This window comes from Paroedura picta, chromosome 1 (assembly GCF_049243985.1).
Source record: "Paroedura picta isolate Pp20150507F chromosome 1, Ppicta_v3.0, whole genome shotgun sequence".
NCBI lineage: Eukaryota > Metazoa > Chordata > Lepidosauria > Squamata > Gekkonidae > Paroedura > Paroedura picta.
The window spans coordinates 140,005,870-140,029,241 of NC_135369.1; the positions used below are offsets into that span (position 1 = coordinate 140,005,870).

General features: G+C 40.9%; 1 protein-coding gene and 1 long non-coding RNA gene across 16 annotated transcripts in view; one reads left to right on the forward strand and one right to left on the reverse strand.

Annotated features, from left to right (window-relative positions):
* Positions 1-14,752, forward strand: part of HMGN3 (high mobility group nucleosomal binding domain 3) — a 44,634-nt gene extending 29,882 nt beyond the window's left edge. For 3 of the 9 annotated variants that reach the window (XM_077306211.1, XM_077306170.1, XM_077306159.1), the window contains exons 3-6: positions 6,231-6,260; positions 10,311-10,358; positions 12,517-12,630; positions 12,748-13,158. In XM_077306211.1, coding sequence (XP_077162326.1) covers positions 6,231-6,260; positions 10,311-10,358; positions 12,517-12,630; positions 12,748-12,879 — 324 coding nt within the window. In that variant the 3' untranslated portion in view covers positions 12,880-13,158. The other 6 variants (XM_077306220.1, XM_077306206.1, XM_077306198.1 and 3 more) reach the window with 4 other exon arrangements.
* LOC143821830 (uncharacterized) overlaps positions 1-23,372 on the reverse strand; it is a 49,947-nt gene that overhangs the window by 18,403 nt on the left and 8,172 nt on the right. For 3 of the 7 annotated variants that reach the window (XR_013225929.1, XR_013225931.1, XR_013225928.1), the window contains exons 2-3: positions 5,051-5,132; positions 3,247-3,321 (exon numbers count right to left, since the gene is read on the reverse strand). This is a non-coding gene — a long non-coding RNA (uncharacterized LOC143821830). Of the gene's footprint in view, positions 1-3,246; positions 3,673-5,050; positions 5,133-23,372 lie in introns of all 7 variants that reach the window. The other 4 variants (XR_013225930.1, XR_013225927.1, XR_013225932.1 and 1 more) reach the window with 2 other exon arrangements.

Sequence of the window (23,372 nt, forward strand, 5' to 3'; positions counted from 1 at the left end):
TATAAGCTGCCTCAAGCAGAGCTCTGGAAAGGTGGCCTAGATATCTCCTAAATACACACATACAATCATACATAAATAGTGCTTACAAAAAAACTTGTCCAATATAGAGGCCAAAGCTCAGTTCCTGGCAAGTCCAGTTACCAAAGCTACTAGGTAGCAGACCTGGAAAAGACATTAGTCTAAAATCCTGAAGAACTGCTGCCCATTGGAGTATAGAGAAACTATTGATCTTGCTCCCTAATAACAGGGGATCCTTGTTGCATTTGAATTGCTGCTGAAACTGAATGTTCTTACTTGATTGGCTCTATATTACATCCAAGATGAAAAATTCTTTTTTTTTTTTTACTAATTTAGGAGTGGCTGAATACCACAGATATTCTCCAACAATATGTACTGTAGTTGTACATATGTCCCTGTTGTTGTTATTGTTGTTATGTGCGAAGTCGTGTCCGACCCATCGCGACCCCATGGACAATGATCCTCCAGGCCTTCCTGTCCTCTACCATTCCCCGGAGTCCATTTAAGCTTGCACCTACTGCTTCAGTGACTCCATCCAGCCACCTCATTCTCTGTTGTCCCCTTCTTCTTTTGCCCTCAATCGCTCCCAGCATTAGGCTCTTCTCCAGGGAGTCCTTCCTTCTCATGAGGTGGCCAAAGTATTTGAGTTTCATCTTCAGGATCTGGCCTTCTAAAGAGCAGTCAGGGCTGATCTCCTCTAGGACTGACCGGTTTGTTCGCCTTGCAGTCCAAGTGACTCGCAAGAGTCTTCTCCAGCACCAGAGTTCAAAAGCCTCAATTCTTTGACGCTCGGCCTTCCTTATGGTCCAACTTTCACAGCCATACATTGCAACTGGGAATACCATAGCCTTGACTAAACGCACTTTTGTTGGCAAGGTGATGTCTCTGCTTTTTAGGATGCTGTCTAGATTTGCCATAGCTTTCCTCCCCAGGAGCAAGCGTCTTTTAATTTCTTTGCTGCAGTCCCCATCTGCAGTGATCTTGGAGCCCAGGAAAATAAAATCTGTCACTATCTCCATTTCTTCCCCATCTATTTGCCAGGAATTGAGAGGGCCGGATGCCATGATCTTTGTTTTCTTGATGTTGAGTTTCAAGCCAACTTTTGCACTCTCCTCCTTCACCCGCATCAACAGGCTCTTTAGTTCCTCTTCACTTTCTGCCATTAGAGTGGTATCATCTGCATATCTGAGGTTGTTGATATTTCTCCCTGCAATCTTGATCCCAATTTGTGACTCCTCTAATCCCGCATTTCTCATGATGTGCTCCGCATACAAGTTAAATAGGCAAGGCGACAGTATACAGCCTTGCCGAACTCCTTTCTCAATTTTGAACCAGTCAGTGATTCCATGTTCAGTTCTCACTGTTGCTTCTTGACCTGCATATAAATTTCTCAAGAGACAAATAAGATGCTCTGGTATTCCCATCTCTTTAAGAACTTGCCACAATTTGTTGTGCTCCACACAATCAAAGGCTTTAGCATAGTCAATGAAGCAGAAGTAGACGTTCTTCTGGTACTCCCTAGCTTTCTCCATGATCCAGCGTATGTTGGCAATTTGATCTCTAGTTCCTCTGCCTCTTCGAAATCCTGCCTGTACTTCTGGAAGTTCTCGGTCCACATATTGCTGGAGCCTAGCTTGTAGGATTTTGAGCATAACTTTGCTAGCATGAGAAATGAGTGCAATGGTGCGGTAGTTTGAACATTCTTTGGCATTGCCCTTCTTTGGGATTGGAATGTAAACTGACCTTTTCCAATCATGTGGCCATTGTTGAGTTTTCCAAATTTGCTGGCATATTGAGTGTAGCACTTTTACTGCATCGTCCTTTAAGATTTTGAATAGTTCAACTGGAATGCTGTCACCACCACTAGCTTTATTGTTGCTCAGACTTCCTAAGGCACATTTGACTTCACATTCCAGGATGTCTGGCTCCAGGTCAGTAACCACCCCATTGTGGTTATCAGGGATGTTAAGCTCGCTCTTGTATAGTTGTTCTGTATAATTTTGCCACCTTTGTTTAATCTCTTCTGCTTCTGTGAGGTCCCTACCATTTTGGTCCCTTATCATACCCAACTTTGCATGAAACGTTCTCTTCATATCTCCAATTTTCTTGAAAAGATCTCTGGTCCTCCCCATTCTATTGTTTTCTTCTATTTGTTTGCACTGTTCATTTAAGAAGGCATTTTTATCTCTTCTAGCTTTTCTCTGGAATTCTGCATTCAATTGGGTGTATCTTTCTCTTTCTCCCTTGCCTTTCACTTCCCTTCTCTCCTTAGCTATTTGTAAAGCTTCCTCAGACAGCCATTTTGATTTCTTGCATTTCTTTTTCTTTGGGATGGTTTTAGTTGCTACCTCTTGTACAATATTGCGAACCTCCGTCCATAGTTCTTCAGGCACTCTATCTATCAGATCTAATTCCTTAAATCTATTTGTCACCTCTACTGTGTATTCTTCGGGGATATGATTTAGTTCATACCTGAGTGGCCTAGTGCTTTTCCCTACTTTCTTCAATTTAAGCCTAAATTTTGCAACAAGAAGCTCATGATCTGAACCACAATCAGCTCCTGGTCTTGTTTTTATTGACTGGATAGAACTTTTCCATCTTTGGCTGCAGAGCACATAGTCAATCTGATTTCTGTGTTGACCGTCTGGTGATGTCCATGTGTAGAGTCGTCTCTTGGGTTGTTGGAAAAGAGTGTTTGCTATGACCATTGTATTCTCTTGACAAAATTCTACCAGCCTGTGCCCTGCTCCATTTTGTACTCCAAGGCCAAACTTGCCTGTTATCCCGGTTATCTTTTGGCTTCCTACTTTAGCATTCCAATCCCCCATGATGATAAGCACATCATTTTTTGGCGTTGCTTCTAGAAGGTGTTGTAAGGCTTCATAGACTGATCAACTTCATCCTCTTCAGCAGCAGTGGTTGGGGCATAGACCTGGATCACTGTGATGTTGAATGGTTTGCCTTGGATTCGAACTGAGATCATTCTGTCATTTTGGGGATTGTATCCCAAGACTGCTTTTCCTACTCTCTTATTGATTATGAAGGCTACTCCATTTCTTCTGCGAGATTCTTGTCCACAGTAGTATACCTGATGGTCATCTGAATTAAATTCACCCATTCCTGTCCATTTTACTTCACTGATTCCTAAAATGTCGATGTTCAGTCTTGTCATTTCTTGTTTGACCACGTCCCTAGTGCTATGCAAAAGCAATGGAAAAGACCGCCTACCTATTGTTGTACTTGTTCTGCTTCCATTTTCTTATTAGCCAGAATGTCATCATTGCTGTCAGTTCTCATCACCAGCTAGGTGGGCAGGAAGGGAAGTAACTACTGAATACTGTATTGGGTTTTCCTCGTAAACAAATGATTGGCAGAGTTGAGGGTATAAGAATTTTACACATTTTTCTTTAGGCTGGATGAATTGTTTATCCCTGAGCATTACACAAACAGTACACAAACATGTAACAGCTATAAACATTATGAACATGTGGCTGGCATCAGTGAACAAACAGGTGGCAATAATGAACAAACAGGCACAATAACAAATAGGGAGGGGGGATCTTGGATGGGAATGGGCCAGGCAGTCCAGGAGCTTCCCACCATTGTGTTCATCCCCCAGTCTGAAGCAACCAAACAGAGTGAGGCCAGTGGAACCTTTAGGACAAACAAATTTATTTCTGTGTATAAGCTTTTGTGTGCATTAAGTACATTGGTCTTAAAAGTGCCGCTAGACTTAAACTTTATTCTTTTCCCTGAGGGTTCCCCCCCCCTTTTAGGGCATATCCAAGATCAGGATTCTAGTTCTATTTATGTTTGACTTTTGTTGGATCAGGTATTTGCATATGGATCAGACTGCATATAGCTCAGCATTGCAAAAAGTCTAGCACATAGCCTACATCTACCAAGTTACTTCTAATTTGTACAATAATGGACAGCAAAATGTTATGTGCGTGTTATGAACTCAGTGAATTAACGTTCCCCAAAATATCTGTGGCTTGCTTCATGCTAAGTCTTCTTTTCCTGCCACCTTTATCTTTTCTTATCATCATAGTCATCATCATCATCATCAATTCAGTTTCTAGCCCGCCACTCCCAAAATGGCTCATGGCGGGCTACAAAATACATAAAACCCCCAATAAAAGCACCCCTAAAACACAAACTATGCAGTAAACAACAAAATCAATATACAGATGTTCAGAAGCAGCGGAAATTACATGTAACTAGGCCTAGCCCACTATCAGCCATAGGGGCAGGAAAAAGGGTTGCTAACCATAACCTACCGTAAGTATAATCCAAGGGGGTTCCAGTTCTTCCTTAGCTCGCTGGCCTCACCTGTAAACCTGGCGGAAGAGCTCCGTCTTGCAGGCCCTGCGGAACGCTGCGAGCTCCTGCAAGGGCCGCAACTCTTCTGGGAGCTCATTCCACCAGGTAGGGGCCAGGCCTGAAAAGGCTGTGGCCCTAGTTGAGGCCAGACGCGCTTCCCAGGGGCCGGGTATGACAAACAGTTTTGTACCCGCAGAGCGTAAATCCCTGCGGGGGCATACGGCAAGAGGCGGTTCCTCAAGTATGTGGGTCCCATACTCTTGTCTTTCCATAATATGACCAAACTACAATAGCCTCAGTTTATCCATCTTTGCTTTAGGGGAGAGGTCAGGCATCTAAGCCAGAGAGAGCTAGCGTGATGTAGTGGTTAAGAGTGGCGAGCCGGGTTTGATTCCCCGTCCCTTCTCCATATGAAGCCAGCTGGATGACCTTGGGCTTGCCAGAGCACTGATAAAGCTGTTCTGACCGAGCGGTGATATCAGGGCTCTCTCAGCCTCACCCACCTCACAGGGTGTCTGTTGTGGGGAGAGGAAAGGGAAGGCGATTGTAAACCGCTTTGAGACTTCTTCGAGTAGAGAAAAGCAGCATATAAGAACCAACTTTTCTTATTATTAGGATTGCCAGCTCTGGGTTAGGAAATACCTGGAGAATTCAGGGCAGGATTGGGGAAGAAAGATACTTCAGTAGGGAATAATGCCATAGAGTTTACCTTCCAAAATGGCCATTTTTTTCAGATGAATCGATCTCTATTGCCTGAAGCTCCGTTCGGTTCCCAGGTTGGCAGCTCTATTCTAGGGAGAGTTCAAGCAAAATTTTAGTGGATTAAATAAGGCTAAAGTATGTTCAGGGTGTGTGTATATGCACACACACAAACGCACTATGCTATCCTGCCTGTGGAGGAGGAGCCAGCTTGGTGTACTGGTTACGAGCACAGATTTGTAATCTGGCAAGCCGGGATTGATTTCATGCCTCCCCACATGCAACCACCTGGGTGACCTTGGGCTCCCCACAGCCCTGATAGAGCTGTTCTGACCAATCATTAATATCAGGGCTCTCTCAGCCTCCCCTACCTCACGGGCTTTCTATTATGGAGAGAGGAAAGGGAAAGAGATTGTAAGCCACTTTGAGTAGAGAAAAGCGGCATATAAGAACCAACTCTTCTTCTGGTTCATCATTGGGGTTGCAGATTGCTGTTAAAAAGGAACTCCTAGTTTTACCACAGTTCCACAAATTTTGCAAACAAGTCTACCATTCAGCAGCACTAATCACTTCATATGGCCTGTGTTCCTACCATATTTCTATTACTATTGGTACAATAAATTAAACATTAATTATAAACCTTGCTGTTTTCTGGTGCGAGTGTCAAACTGTGATCAAGATTCTTTATATTCTGTCTCAACAAAGCTCAAATTCTACCCCAATAAACAGTAAATGTTAGCAGTTTAGCTGAACAATACAAAAACAATCCAGATGTACTTAAGATAATGTGCAGTATTTGGGTTTACACAGAGTATGTTTTTTTTCCTCCTTGCAGACTCCTATTTTAACACGTAGTGAATGTCAGTGGGCTTGTAAAACATTGGCTTGGGATTTTTTCTTATTTGCTGTTAACGACTATTAATGTAGAATTTAGGGTGTGTGAAATCATATTGACTGTGCTTGACAACTGAGAAGTATTACAGGAATCCGAAATGTAATGAATGAATGAACTTTCTCCTTGGACAAGTATATTCTATCCTTAAAAGATGCAAATAACTGTGTTTCATAACACAAGACTTCTGTTGTCTTACAGGTACATTTTAGTTTGTTGGAAATGAGTGACAGATTTTTACCTTGTTTGGATGTGATCTGCTGCAAATCTACAAAGATATTTTCTTTCCCTTTTTTAGCCAACAAGGCGATCTGCAAGATTGTCAGCTGTAAGTATTTATAAGTTTGTGTAAACATGAAGTCAATACAAATCAACACTAATGCCATATGATGATTGGTAAGGCAATATTACCTTGATTTGGTTTTTATTCTCTGTAATATAGACTTCTGGAATGTGTAACAGTTCCCTGTTTAAAAAATCTAGGAATAGCATGAAAGTATATATATTGCTCTCCTAAGCAAAGATATGGTCTTCTAAATCCATTAAGGCTTACAAGGGTGTATTGCGGAAGCAGGTAATGCTCCTGTAACAAAAGCATGAAGCCACTGATCCTACCTTACAGTCCCAGGAAGAACTCTTTGTCAACTCCAAGGTAGCATTCCAGTTTGAGCTAACTTAAGTTAAAGTCGGCTCTCTGTGCTTTATTGCCCAGTTCAAATTGGACAATTGGCTTCAAACTGTGTATCTACCCACCATCGAGATGGAGGGTATCATCTTAAAAGGACAATACCAGGATATCATAAAAAATAATTGATCTTTAATGAATGTTCTAAGATTTTTTTGTCCACACACTGTTCGTTTCACCATGACCAAGACAGCCAAATCCACAAGAAAGCAATTATTCATACTTCTGGATGGTATTAAGATTGATAGTAGAAGGGCATGTACTGCTTTCCTATTTATTTATTTGTTTGTTTGTTTGTTTGTTTGTTTATTATATTTATGTGCTGCCATCCCCAGAGGCTCAGGGTGGTTTACATAAAACGTTGAAAACAATAAAAGGAACTTAGTTTTTCCATAACATATAGATAACAATAACATTAATACTATTAACACTGATAATTGTAAGTGGTAATTATAACAGTGCAAACAGGTTCAGGGGCAGAACACATTGATGGATTTCTGGGTGGGAGGGAGCAGGGGCCCTGCAGATGTTGGTTACGCCTGGTCTCAACCAAATGCCTGGTGGAAGAGCTCCGTTTTACAGGGCCTGGGGAAATGTTTTCATTCTGTCAGGGACCTGATCTTCTCCAGGAGATTGCTCTGGTCCTGGTCGAGGCCAGGCAGGCTTCTTTAGGGCCAGGGATCAGTAGCTGGTTAGTGGTAGCAGAGCATACAGCTCTTTGAGGGGTACAGGCAGTGAGGTGGTTCCTCAGGTACACTGGACCTTGACCGCATATAGCCTTAAAGGCAATTACCAGAACATTTAGCATGATCTGGAATTCATCTGGCAACCACTGTAGTTGATGGAGAATGAGCTGGATGTAGGGCCTCCATGGTGTTGTTGTGAGGATCCTGGCTGCTGCATTTTGGACCAGCTGTAGTTTCTGGGTCAAGGCTAAGGGCAGGCCTGCATAGAGCGAGTTACAGAATTCCAGTCTAGGGGTGATCGTGGCTAGGTGTTCCGGGGCCAGGTAGGGTGCTAGTAACTTGGCTTGGTGGAGATGGTAAAATGCCAGCTGTGCTACCTTTGAGACCTGGACTTCCATTGTGAGGGAAGCAGCCAGAATCACGCCCAGGTTCCTGGTGGAGTGAGCTGTAGAGAACTGCACACATCCAGGGTGGGCTGACGCGCTTCCTCACATGGGCCCTTCCTACCCAGTCACAGGGCCTCCGTCTTTGAAGAATTGAGCTTCAGATGACTCTGCTTGAGCCATCTTGTCACTGCTTCGAGGCAGCTGGCTAATGCTTCTGGGGAAGAGTCAGGGCAGCCATCCATCAGGAGGAAGATCTGGGTGTCATCTGCGTATTGATGACAACCCCGCCCAAACTTCCGTACCATTTGTGCAAGAGAGTGGCTGAAGATGTTGAATAGGATAGGAGAGACGACCATGGTCAACTGCATCGAACACTGCTGAAAGGTCTAGTAATATCAGCAGCGTCAACCCGCCTCGGTCCAATTGGTGATGGAAGTTGTCCATCAGGGTTACTAGCGCTGTCTCTACCCCATGGCCAGGCCAGAAACCTGACTGAAATGGGTCTAGGACTGAAGCTTCTTCCAGAAATGCTGTTAATTGGCTTACAACAGCCTTTCTATCAACTTCCCCAGAAACGCTAGGTGTGAGACAGGTCGGTATCTGTCAGGCTCTCGCGATTTTTTTTCCAGCAGCAGACATACTACTGTCTCTTTCAGTCCCTCTGGGAATTCTCTGGTTGTGAGAGACAGATTGATTATCTCCTAGAGGGGGCCTTTTATCCTAATATCAGATGTTTTTAGGAGCCATGATGGGCAGGGGTCGAGTGGGCCTTGTTGGCCTTGTTGTTGCTAACATCCTGTCCACTTTGGTCAGCGTGAGTGAAGTTTTCTCGGTTTTCTCCAAAGATGGCCAAGGGGCCTCTAGTTCACTTCTGTGTCTAAAGTTGGAGGGATGTAGTGGCAGAATGTTGAGATTTTGTATGCAAAATGACTCGCAAATTCCTCACAGCTGATACCCAATTGTTTTGTTGCCCTTCTGCCAGAGCAGTGAGAGATCGAACTATCCTAAACAATTGAGCCGGGTGTGAGTCTGCAGATGCGATAGTAGCAGAGTAAAAATTGTGTTTTACTGATTTCGCCACCATCTCATAGGCCTTCATCTACATTCTATAAGATGTTCTCGAGGCTACATCGTGAGTCTTCTTCCAAACTAGCTCTAGCCGTGTCAGTTCCCGTTTCTTACTGCAAGGCTTCTTGGTGTACCAGGGGGCTTGCTTGATATGGGGTCGGAGAGGACATTGGGGAGCTGTCTCATCAATGACAGTCAGCAGTCAGTTGTGCCAGTCGCTGACCAGGCTATTGAGAGAAGTTCTGGGAGGCATTGGTTCCCGCAAAGCATTCAGAAATGGAGTTGTTTCCATAAGTCTCTGCGGGCAAGCTGAAATTTTCTCAGCACCCAACTCAAGAGGGGGTGGTAGCCTAAGCCGAGCCCTCAGGGTGTAGTGATCTGACCATGGCATGGCAGTTGCCGTGACCAGATGCACATTCAGACCCACACTGAAAATGAGATCTAGGGTGCGGCCTATTTGATCAGTGAGGCCAAAAACAAGCTGCGAGAGCTCCAGTGTCACCATGGTTGACACTAGGTTCTGCCCAGTTCTAAAGGGTAGCAGTTAGTCCCCCAGAACTAATAGTCTGGAGAACTGTGGCATCTAGGCCGCCGCCGCCTCCAGCAGGGCTGGCAAGGGATCTGGAGGTGCATTGGGCGCGCGGTACACTAACCAGATGGTCACACTCTTGGTTTATCCCCATCCAAGGCCAACATGTTCAATGCCTGGTATTGACGGTGCAGGAAGGGCCCTCAAGGTGAAAGTCTCTCAAGTCAGTATTGCCACCCCTCCTCCCTGCCCCACAGTCTGAGACTGGTGGAGGACAGAGCACCTAGCAAGGGCTAGGTCTTTACAGGCGAAAGTTTTTCTCTCCCTGGCACAGGTTTCTTTCACGCACGGCAGGTCCACTCTTTGTTCTGCAAAGTAATTTTGCAGGGTAGAGGTTTTGTTGTTTATTGACCTGGCATTGCACAGCACCAGTGTCAGAGGTAGGTTGTTTACCTTTGCCTCCACCATAGTGTAGCGATGGATGGGGCAGAGTTTGGATAGCGCCCAAGTATGGTTGAATTTTGGGACCCTCTATTCTGTGCATGTCCACTGCCCCTGCCTCTGCCCCTTATTATTGAGATCCCCAATCCTTTTAGAGCCCCTGCTGTTGCTTCTGCCTCAGTTCCTTTAAATGTGGTGTGTTACATATTTGATAGCGTATTTGTTTTCCTTTTTTCTTTTTTTCTTTAGTAATACCTGCTTTGGTCAGCCATTTCCTAATTTCCTTTTCAGAGTACATATTTACTTTATAGGTTTTTAAAAATATATATGTTTAAAATCAATGCAACTATTTCAGGAAGCGATTAGGAAGGGTTTCTTATAGTACAAGAAATACCATGTATAGCAGACAGATAAGTGACTTTTCAGGAATTCTGGTATAATTAAGAGGGGACTTAAATTAAGTTGTGGAAGAATATCTATAGAAGATATTTCTAGCTGCTTGGCATTATATGTTAAAAAATCTGAAAAGGAGAAAGATGGCTTGTAACTGCTAACTGTGGAACTGTCTGAAACTATTTCCTAGAAACCAGCTCCACCAAAAGCTGAGCCTAAGCCAAGGAAAGCCACTAAGGTAAAAAATGTTTCTTTCTAATAAAAGTTTTTTTCCTGCTCTCATAAGTCCTATTAGCCTGCTGACTCTGTTCTACATGAGTTTAATAAATATTTTAATACTTTTAAATTTGTTCAAATGGAATAGAAGAAGTAAATAAGTGAAATTCTGGTTAACAGAAGAAAAAGAAACAACTAAGGGCCATTCTGCACAACGGGCAATGTTGCTAAATCTGAGCGCTATTGAAAAGCGCTGCAATCAAAAGCGGCAGGTCTCGGTAACGCACACAGCCATTTCTATTGAAAAAAGGCTCTCCCACTAGTACTGTTCTCGTAACGCACAAGTTTCCAGTCTCGCCGAAATCGCAACAAAGGAGGCAATATTTTTCCGCACTTCCTCCCGCCCCTGGCCGTCAATCAAACAGAACAGCCAATTAACTGTTGTGTTTGTGCTTCCCCTTTAAAAACTGTTTTTTAAACACCCGAAAACACCAGTAGCAACGTATATTTGTTCATCCGATGTATCGGAAAGACCTTTTTGCTGGCGTAGGAGCTGGCATTTAGTCGTTTACATGCTCTTAAAGTAACCCCCCCCCCGTGCTATTTCTGGCCGAAATTACGGGCAATGTCGAACCGGGGGGGGGGGGGAGCTGTATTGTGCTTGGAAACTTTACAGACAATTGCTTGTGGAGGGATTTCAGCCAAAGAAGCATTGCTTATTCGCTGCTTTTGCCGGTTTAAGGGGAAAAAATGCGATCGCGATGCTGGAAGCTCGTGTACGAGAGCTTAGGGAGGGACATGCTTGCTACCGCTATACTTAGAATGCACATGTCATTTTAGGATGTTTTGCAGGTTGTCTCAAGAGTCTAGCGGGTTTTTTAGGGCTACAAGCGAAGCAATTTTTGCGGCAGTGTTGCAGGAGTGTTGCAGATTGTGTACAACATCGTGAATAACAAAAAATAAATAGCGTTACACAATGGTAACACTTCAGCAACATTAACGCTGTGCGGAATGGCCCTAAATGTTAATAAATGCCATTAAGTTACTGTAGAAATTTTGAAATAGTAACTGGAATAATAGGGTTGCATTTTGAAATTATTACAACCTGAATTATTTTATTAATGCAAGCAAACCAAGGACAACTTCCACAAACAGAAATGGAAACACGTTGAATTGAATCCTGCACAGCATATCCACATATTTAAAAGACTTTCGCACATGGAATGTGGTTTTTGCAGGTCCCCTCTCCCATGGTAGCCCAAAACATACTGCTCCTGAGAGTCTCCTCTTCTTCAAGAACAGAGTGTCAAGGGTCACTTTTGGCAGCTGTGGAAGGGAAATGTGCACTGTGGGTGGAAGTCCTGATTCCCATAAAAATGCTTTTCTAGATCCAACCCTTAGGTTTGGATCCTGTGGGAAATTCCTGAAAATCTTGTACTAACTCCCTATTGAAGGCCAGCCAGTCATTCCTGTTGTTTTGTTTATTGGAACAATGTATTTAATTGTTGAAAATTACTCTTTCATATTTACTGGATCCCCACCAGTCACCTCCTTTATTTGTATTATAACTGGTTCAAGACCATGATTTACAAAGTGGTTCACAAAATGAATGAATGATCAACCACAAGCACCAGATTCCTTATGCTGCTTTTCCCTCTTTCTTTTATAGCAGCTTACTCAAGCCATGTGATGCTCAGTCAAGATGTTTCCTCATCACTTGCATCTGTATTTTCAGTGCACAAGGTGGAAATATCATGCCTCAATTTGTTGACTTCCACATGTGACAAGAAAGAAGGCAGGAGTGAGCCCTGGTCCTTCTCCCCATTCATTGCTAGATTTGCAGTGTTCTGATGCAAAAACAGAATACATATCCCTCCCCTTTTGTATGAGAGATGGAACGGAAACAGTGAAGGAGGAAGCATAGATCTATGTGGAATAGACAAATGACCTCTAATGTTGTAGTTTTACTGGTGGAAATAGAATACTTGTTACAAATTGGCAATTCGTGTCAACAGTTGAAGAGATTCTGTTTGGCACAAATGGCAGCCTAAAGTTATCTTGACTGAATTTAGATTGTTCATTTTTACTAGTCTGTTGTATATGAGGTAGATATTTGGAGAGGCATCATTACTGGCAGACATTACAATACATATATGTCCCTGTTTTTGATCTATTATCAGAAGGAACCTGGAACAAAGACTAACAAAGGTGCTAAGGGGAAGAAGGAAGAAAAGCAAGAAGCTGCAAAGGAAGGTACTACACCATCTGAAAATGGTGAAAATAAAGCTGAAGAGGTACTTTACACACAAAGCTCCTGCTGATTCAGTCAATTTTTTTTGTAATTCAGTTTTTTCGGCCATTGAAAGCATGTTCATAATATTTCTTTTTATTGCCCCGTGATGTTATTACAGATTCGCATTCCTCGCTCCACTGTTAGTGTTTCAACATCCAGAGGTGCCCCACCCAGCACACTGTCAGTAAAAGGGCAGATTGAAACAGTGAAAGTTAAGGGTACGATAGAGCATTCTGCATGTGTGCAGTGAATAGAAAGAGATAGTAGTGTGGTGCTTTTCATTGTGAACAATGGAAGCTGGCAGGTAAGGCTTCTATGGCTTTTGCAAATTAGGAAACAAAATATTTGAGAGTGTTCAAAGCTGTTTAACTATAACATTTAAGTAGCTTGAAATTGGGCATGCAAACATGGCAGCAAAAAAGAAAGACTGCTTGTGATGGGATATTTCTCTTCATTTGGAGCCTTCTTTAAGGAAAAGAAAGATAGGCATACCACGTTAGGCTACCATAACACTTTTTTATTTACCTTTTCCCAGGCACAGAGAACTGAAGCTGCAGAAGACAAGTGCATGTGAACATGAACATTTGAGGATGATTTTATGCACCTCTTGGACAACTTTTAAAAGATATTTTTATTAAGTATTTTGTAAATGCTAATTTTTTAGGACTTACCATAAGTTGACAAACTGTATATGAACATTTCACCTCCCATACGAGTGCTTTTAGAAATTCCCAGTGTTGCCAAGTTTTTTAAAAGTATCAACTAACATTGGGGAAAAAGTGTTTATAAGATTGGACAGCCATTCTATATACTTGCTTTTCAGAGACATATGTCTTGTGCATATGGTGACGTTTTTACTGTGGGTGTTTGGATTTTTCTTGCCGTTTTTCTAGAGCAATAATCTGTGGTGCTTTTGTACTTAAGGTTTATGCTATTTTAATGAAACATGTATAGATACGGCCGCCTGATGACCATGTTGAGTTCTTTGCCATTGGTTTAAAACAAAAAGTCTCCTTGCCAGCAAATATCATTTCTAATATTTACTCTAAATCTGAGAAATGCCTTATAAATATGTTGCTCTTATTAGGAAGATTCAAAGCACACTTACTTAAAATTTGGTTTCAGTGATTTCAGGATCAATATTAAAGATTGTGGCAGGTCAGGCTTACACTGCAAACTAAATACACTTACTTGGTAATAAGTAAGGATCACTGTATCAGAGGACATAAATGCAAATATTTCCAATAAAGTGATATGTAGGCAGTTGCCAAAGGGGTTTGTGCCCATTGTGCAGCATTTATGATACATTCAAATGTTCACATCAGTTTCCACTTCAGCGAAACGCAACCAACCAACATATACTGTGACTTGTCAGGTACTGCAGAAGTTGTAAAGCCTCAAAACCCATCAAGCTGAGGCAGTCAAGCAAAAATAGGAAGTTTCATCAGCCCTAGTAGATTGCAAATGATTTCTGTGAAGGGCTGGAATAGAAGAACAAAAGGCCCTGCTATACCAAGTGACTTTTTCTGCATTGTTCACTATATCAACTTATATTGACTTTATGGTACTGTAAAAGCACAATGCAAATTGATTTGAGAGATACAGAGGAACAGCTTTGATTTCATTTGTCCATATTTTAACAATTCCCCCCTTTTTCGTTTTGCCAGAGATGATTTGCGTGTAAACGTTTACATCTACAGAATCAGTCCTCTGTCTGCCTGCTTCAATTATTAATCTAAATTGGTGATTTATTTTTTGCTTTATCAAATGATTGGTGATTAATGTATAAGAGTTACAGAAACAGCACTGTGTGTGGTACCTGGTAGAGGTAATGTAGACGAAATATATTTTTAAAAGTCTGTGGTTGTGCTGGTGGTGTTCAATTAGATGGATAATTTTAATACTCATGTTAACACTGCTTCAGCCCATTATAAGCACCTAGTGATTTCCCATCTGTTTTCCTCATTTTTGCCTGGGACTTACATATTTTTGTTGGGGGAAGGGAGCAAAGATAAAGGAACATATTTCTTGTCTTTTGGTAACGTTTATTTTTATTGCTAAACTGGTGGCCCTAATGTTTGGGGATATATGCATGTTTCAGTCAATAAATGAAGTAATTATCACCTAACCTACTGTCCTTATTTGGTATTTGGCAAGAATTATACTACTCACAGTAGGCTCTTTGCATTTCCACAGCTTATCTAGGCAACTCTGTTTCTAAATGTACATTACAAAGCTGAATGAAAATGATAAAAATGCAGTGAGAGTGTATATACTATTGATATGTTAAATAAGATGCCATAAATATTCCAGACAAGTTTTATGCAAATATTTTATAGCTTCATCAGACTCATCGGATCACAAAGACCTAAGGGATTTTTGGGTTTTTTTTTTTAAAAGCATACACATACACAATTGCTCTATGATTCGCTTCCTATACTAAAGCCCTGTTGACTTTCTTTAGCTGCTATAACCAGAGTCTGAATATCTAAAACACATACACATTAATGAATTTCTTTGCAACATTTATTTGATGTAAGAAAGTATTATTATCCTCTATGTTACAGGTAGGTAAATTAAGACACAGGAGGTTTATTGTCCAATCCCTAAAGCTGTTCTGCTAACAGAAAATAGAGTGAACAGAGCTTGTATTGACCAACTGCTTGGGAGAGAAGAATGTTCAAACTGGGCAAGCTAGGAATTGAACAGAGGGCTCCTGAAATGTAACAGTTTACTTTTTCTTTTATGTCGCTTCATTTGTAGAATTCTCACAAAATCTAATTTCTTTTATAATTTTACAATCATGAACATTCCAACATTCCAATCTGTCATTTATATAGTTGTAGAGCACACAGTGTATTTTTAAAGCCTAGACTAGGGATTCCCAACCAGAGGTCCATAGACCGCCTGGGGTCCACAGGAGTTCCAGATGGGGTCTGTGGATTTTCCCCACCTGCCTTCATGGACTTGGCTACAAGCCAGGGAACCAGCCACTTCCCTTGCTCCCCCTTCCTGCCTCCTGAGCATGAGTGAGATCTCTCATGGTTTCTGTGCCTAGGAGGGCACATCTTCTCCCACCTTAAACTGCCTCCTGTCTCCTCCCCCCCCCTCTGTCCCCGAACCTGCCTATTAACACAGGTGTTATGGCACTTCTGGTGACATGGCACTTCCTGGGGCATGGCAGGGAGGCGTGGTCATGACACCACTTTTGGGGCTCCTCAAAGATTGAAAAATGATTTCAAGGGTTCCTCCATGATCAAAAGGTTGAAAAAGGCTGGTGTAAACTTGTATGACAAAAACACATTACATAGCATCACATAGCATCCGAATGCTAGCAACTTTTATCACAACCAGTATATGTTTTAGCTCTTAAGCAGAATCTGGAATTGTGTTGTATTCCACAAGCTTGTCTATTCCTGACAACTGAAAAGTTCTTTGCAAGTGAATTTTTAAAAGTGTAAAATATATTTAATGTAATATCTATTTATTTATTTAGATTTTTATACCACCCCTCCCTATGGATCTAAAACATATATACAAAGTACCTGGATTTATACCAGGCAAAGCATCAAAGAGCTCCATTAAATTAACTCAGAGGAAGGTATTTGGGGAAGAGGTTCACAGAAAACTATTAGCTGTAAAGAAAAGAATGTACCTAGACAAAAACAACAAGCTCCACTTAAAAGTGACAATGCCATAGGCAAAAGTTGACAATACAACAGAATTATTTTAAGAGAATCATTTATGCTGGTACTTAGAGCTGCGTACAAGACAGTTGTAGGTGAAAAAGCAGATGAATAAAAAAACTGAGGTAACTTTGAAGCAAAGCATAAGGATGTGGATCAAGAGAAGGCTAGAAAGGGCCAAGGATTAAAAGAAAGGGGGAGAACATTATAGAATCATAGAGTTGGAAGGGACCTCATGGGTCATCTAGTCCAACCCCCTGCACTATGCTGGACACAACCCTATCGCTCATCCACTGTAACCTGCCACCTCCTTGAACCTTTGCAGAATCAGCCTCCCCGTCAGATGGCTATCAAGCCTCTGTTTAAACCTTTTCAAAGATAGAGAACCCACTACCTCCCAAGGAAGCCTGTTCCACTGAGAAACCACTCTGTCAGGAACTTATTCCGGATGTTTAGACAGAATTTCTTTTGAATTTATTTCCTCCCATTGGTTCTGGTCCATCCCTCCTGGGCACTTGACATCTTGCGATTTTCTTTCTGGAAATTTCTCACTACCTCTCACCAAAGACATTGCAATTAATTTCCTGGGAGTGGGAAGGGTACAAACTATAGTTCCCATTCAGCCACATCCTTGCTATGGGAAATTTGAGGACAAGATCAGAATATGAATTCTCACTTTTCACCTGGCAACTAGCACTCTGTTCCCCTTGTGTCCTTACTGGGATACAGTGCAGAGTTTGGTAGAGGGAGGAACCATACTGGATTCCCTAAAAGCCAATGTTCTGCTTCTTCCCTCCACAAGGAAACTTACTGGAATTAGATGAAAAGTTAAGGGAAGTCTGTATCTCAGAGTATAACCTGTCTAACGTGGCTTTTGTGAGAAGAAAATGGGGGGGGGGGAAACCTTGCATGCCACCTCAAGCTCATTGCAGGAGATGAATTTATGTCTTAAGAGCCTACAGAAATCACATGTCTCAATATTGTGGCACACATACCACTTGCCTGGCTTCTGTGCAGAAATAGAGTTCTATTAGGATAAATGTTCATAGTTCTATTTTTGATTGCAACATTCACTTGGTTCCATTTTCAGACTTTCTAGTGTTCATGGTGCCTTGTGTTAAATATCTGCACATTTCATCTAAGTAGCTGGAAATATATGAAAACATTTTGGAACACCAACATACTAGTTAGACTTTTCTAGCAAACAGAGTGATAGTTAATGCACATGCCAAATTTTACCACTGAATGACCAAAAGAACCTTAACCACTGGGGGTTATACCAGTTCCCTGTTGTGACACATAGATATTTAAATGTTCAATTTTCAGAATTTTCCCATAATTTGGGTGCCTTTGATATATATGCAACAAACCTGGAACCCTGTCACATTGAGAAGTACCTCAACAATTTTGGTACCGTATTTGTCAATCAGTCATGGAGACCGTATCTATATCGAAAGGCTAGTTACTTATTTATCTCTATGAAGCAGCATAGAGCCCTTTGCCACAAAGGGGGTTGACTTAACTAAAGAATATCTCTACTGGAAGAATTAATTTTGCATGATTGTGTATTTTTTCATTGAATAATGCATAACTTTAGCTCCCCAATCAATCCTGCTTATCAATAAACTACCTTTAGTCAACATGGAGTTTCGTCAATATATTAACTTCCGATTTGACAAGTGAGGAAGAAAAACCACAACTAACTCCCCCTCCCCTGTGTTGCTGCAGGGGCAACAAAGAAAGCAGCAGCTCCTGCTTGTCCCCACCCACCCTGTTCCCCAGATCCCAGGCTGCCATTGTTAAGGGAACAGGAATGCACCAGATCTACACCCCACCGGCTGCTTGTCTAATAAGGCAGCAGGTGCTGTTTATCTCTACTTTGCTGCTTGAAATAAGTCTCCAGCCAGACACATTAACGTTTTTCACCCTGGGAACCACTAGGGAACGGAAGTTTTGCGTGCTACTGCTGCCTCATCGATGGTATAGCCTACTTTTAATTAATCAAAAACACAGACAGGCACACGAAACACAAAATATTTCAGCTCCCTCCTCCTGAGTGACAACTGCTGTGCCTTTCTTTCCCACCAGGGAGCTGCTTAGGTATACCTCCGTGCTGCTGCTTTGGTTACATCCAACCCAGTATTATTTTTTTCCGCTACAAACACCATGGAAGGGACTCATGCTTTTCTGTACTGCGATCAGCCAATGGTTATGCCCCATTTCCTGTTTATCCCACAATTCCGTGTTTCAGAAAAAGAGTAAGTTTCTATGCCCAGCTTCTCTACCTAAAGGAGTCTCAAAAAAGCTGACAATCACCTTCCCTCCCTCTCCCTACAACAGGCACCTTGTGAGGTAGGTGGGGCTGACAGAGCTCTGAGAGTACTGTGACTGCTGCAAGGTCACCCAGCAGATTTCATGTGGAATCAAGCCCACTTCTGCAGATTAGATCCCACTGCTCCTAACCACTGGCTCTCATTAAGACTTGCAAGCTTTAATAGACTGAACAACAATGTTGAACTCTCCACTCTCCTTATTTTCATAGCCTTTTCATTCCATTTTGAGCTCCTTTTGAAGAATTAACACAGGCCATTCTGGTTGATCATCCACTGACACACTACATTACTGTTGGTGGTTTCTTACATGATTCCAAAGCCAATCTGCTTCAGGAACCCACGGGAAGAAGAAAGTGGAAACTAATGAGTTCAGGCCTTACAATGTATGTACACTTACTCCGCTAATCATGGTTGTTGTAGGGCACAAGTATTTCACTGGCATTTTCTGCAGCAAACAAGTACAAATAAAAGATACACTCTTTTAGAAACGTTCATAGAATGGGCAGTGGGTCATGGGCATTTTAAGAATGCACATTTGTCATTCACACTTTGTATGTTTGCAGCAGAAACTACATGTGGAGCTGTTCTACCTTTGAACAAGGTCACATAATAACCTTGGTATAAAATTTAGCTGCTCTGCACTTAACACAGGCCTGTTCGTCACTGCTATTTTTGCATAGCCATCAAGAACTAAATCCTGAATCTTTCACTGCACTAATATATGTTTTTGCACTGGTATTTCTTGTTCAAACATTAAGTTCGAAACATTAAGAAGTATCATGCAAAATGTGACTGATCTGGGACACCAAAGTCTTCTAAGATGCTATTAGTTACATCCTCTGTTGAGTATTGCATAGCATATTTTACAAGTAACTGAAATACATTCAATTATAAATTGGAGTTAATATCTTTTAATACTTCCTGAAACTAGGAGCTTAATTCTTACATTAAACCTTTTAGTAGTACCTATATTTTTTTATTTTTAAAAGCAACTTCTGATTGCAGCAATTAATTACTATGCCTTCAGACAACAGCGCTTAAATTATCGGACTGCTAAGCATGTGGGTTTTTCTCCACATGGAAATACATTTTTTTATGAAAAACTGCTGCCCTTCTGTTGTCACAATGGCTTAGACCAGCACGCTGTCTGGTGTGGAAAAATTTCTGATTATAGAATGCAGTTTAATCCTACCCCCAAAAAAGTCTGAAAAACTCTCTGAATTAGAGGGGCATTTTGGCTGCCTTGATAAGGGCAGGCAAGAAAATCACACTCCATGGGCAGAAGGCACTCTACTCACAGAAATGCTCTGCTGGATTAAAGCCACTGTGTAGGAAGATTTTAGGCTTTAGATTTATCAGTATATTTTATTTGGGACCTACCCAAATAGTCTACAAAGATTGTAACTGTCATTCTTTGTAGGTGGCCAGTGTCACCTAATGTACTGAAATCTTACCCTCAGTTTCTCATGTGAGTTTCTGAATCCTAATATTAAAAAAATAAGCTTCAAACCCAGAAGAGGAGCTTTTACATTTTGTACAGATCCTTGAAAAGGACAGAGACCTGGAAGGTGTATTAGAATTCCACTTATCCATCTTCTATTAGGAATTGTATACATTCATCATCCTTTTTATTTCACTGTTGAAAAGGGGAGAGTTAAATTCACTGGTTTTCCTATGTCAGTTATGTGCTACAACAGTTGTTCAAATACTTTTAAGGATCAGCTGATCCATGTTACATAACCCTGAATACAACTCCCAGAACTATACAACAGGATGACTCTATTTGAATTGGAAAGAGAACTCTCTGAACATAGCTTAATAGGTAGCTAATATGCAGGTCTGGTGGTGTTAAAAACAAATGACTGCATTATAGTGGGTCTGAAATTTGAATGGGATATCAAGATTCCAGATCACACATCAAAGCCTATATTCAGCTTTTCTGGGCCACTGAGCTAGGGAGAGCTTGATTCACTGTGGTGTAGGACAGCAGCGATAGCACAATGGGAATCAAAATAATGCTATGTGTGGTTGCAAAATGAATCCAAATGGTTGCAAGTAGGGAGGTTACAGCAATTTATAGCTAGTAGAAGTAATTGATAAATGAAGATTAAGAATACCATACTGCTGGATACTCTTATCTAGTATAATGCATGCTACAAAGCTACTAACCATATACGCCAGGGATTAAAGACAAAAATCCTCTCCATTTTAACTACAACTTTATTCCTTCTTTTATTTTTACTGCTCTTGCAGCTGCTTTCTTTCTATTTTATCATATTTATTTCTTCTTCTTTTTTGCTATTAAGGTAGTGAATCTGTTGTTTTAAGCTGCTTTTTACTGTGCCTTTTTAAATGCTTTATTATTGTGCAATAAGGAGCAAAGTCTTCAGTAACCTCCTTTACAGACTTGCAGTACATGAAAGTTTCTAATCGAATAAATAACAATTGAAACAAGTTCTTGAATTTATAGGTTTTCCCATTTTGTTCAACTTGAATTTTGTAGTTAGAGTTTGGCAGTGCCTTTCTCTTTTCCTTTTCCCTCTACAGAGTTGATGGCTTGTATAGCTAGGGACACAATGCTGGAGGGCAGAGAAGCAGGCTAGTGAAGATAGTGGGGAAAAGAACAAATTGAGTACTAACTGCATTTCCTGGACATGTACAGTTTAGCAAAGGAAATGCATGGCACTAAATCAAACTTCTGTTTACTATTTTTGAGTCTGATTCCTTAATTTATATTCTGTATTACTAATAACATTATTTGACTGCCGTATGGCAGAAAGCTTTAATGTCATGAGCTTTTACTCTGCGCTATTACTTTCCTAATGCTGCAACTTTCCGCAGTCAAAGTATAGCTTTGATTACATTTTCTGTCTTCCTATAATTAATATAAAAATGGTTGGCATCTTTCTCAATGCTAAGAATCAAAGGACACTTCTATCTGGTCTCACACAAGTGCCAAACAGTTTTCTGGAGGTCCATCAAGAGGATACAGAATTCAAGGCCTTACTTCAATGTTGTCTCTTAGCACTGACATTCAGGGGTTTACTGTGGAGGCTTCCTTTAGTCACCATGGCTAGCAGTCATGGATAGACCTTCCTTCACTTTTAAAGTGATGGCTTGTGGCCATCACTACATTATCTGGGAAAGAGAACAGCAGCATGTTACATGCATGAGAAACAAGCATACTTTACTAGATCATTACAGCTAGTAGCAAGCCCCAGTGTAGTCCGAAAATAATCGGTACACCCTGGGGCCAGTTTCTTTTAAGGGAGGGGCAAGGGGGAAAAACACCCTAAAACATGCACAGATATAAAGAAATCCTTGAAACCTCAGAACATATTAAAACAAAACAAACTCAAATGGCAAGGACACTGTAACTCTCCCTGTCCTGTCCTGTGTTTATTTCAAAGTAAAATACAAATTAGAAGAGACCTGTTGGTTCTGAATCGAGTTAACTTGATTCTGAGTAAACATACACTGGCTCAGACTAATTTTATTTTTACACTTTTGAAAATATGCAGTATGGTTACACACAGTATTACTACGCAGCTACGCAGTATTACTACTGCAGAGTTGAAGAACATTGCCCCGAACACTGGGCTATATTTTCCTTCAATGCTTAAATAGTGTGGCTACCGTGAACATTTTCCAATGTTTACACATTATGCAGCAGCAAATTTGAACACATGTTGCTGGCTTTTATAAATGTCAAATTATAAATGTGTAGACAATCAGGAGCATTTATTATTTCTTTTTATTGCATTTTTTCCTATATGAGATATTGATGGAAACTGCTTTAAAATATTTTATCTCCAAAAGAGATATGTGGACTACAAATGTGGAATACAATTGACTGCTAAATGGTGCAGTAGGAGATCTGAAGTCACAGTTCTTGGTGTCTCTGAAGTGATTTTGGTTCTACTGTGCCTCTAATAGAGAAAAATTGAGTTGGCAGCTTTTTATTCAACTGTAAATTCTTGAAAACAGTTTTGAGGCCCACTGATGTATAGACTCATTTGGAATATAAAGAAAACTAAAATTTAGCCATTGCTGTCCTTTTGGAAGTACAAAGATTTTCATTGATGTTTTTGAATAAGCAGCAATTGTTGTTTGGTGGCTGGTGGGTAAACAGGAGTTTGTGAGGGGGTGTTAAGTAGCATGTTATTAGGTTTTTAAATTATGTTTTCTGTTACAGATAACACCTAGCAATATTTTAACCACTTGAGATACATGCATTGAAAACACAGTAAAATGGAAAATTATTTTAATTTGGTTAGTAGACAGATGATTTATTAACATGCTTTGATTGGTAGACAGCCCTGCTTATAATGGATCATGTAAACAAAACAATTCAACAGATGCAAGTACTCAGTTCCAAAGGAGGGGGGCGGAGAGTAAAAAGATACAACAGAATTTTCCAAGAAAACAGGAAAAATGGATATTCTGGCTATATATGTTTTACTATAAAAAGAAAATGTAATTTTAATGAACATAGAAAAACAGGCATATGACAAGTATTTGGAAGGAAACAGTATATTTGAGAGTATACTTTACGGTTCCCCACCAGTATCCACCAGTACTTCCCTGGGTACCTGTTCAGCTTTTCAGAAAGTGAGTGGGGCCATTTTAAGGCATGGTTTCTTACTGGCTTCTTTCTTTAAAATGAAAGACTTTTGCACTAGAGGATTATTTATTTATTATTATTTTATTTATTTATTTAGATT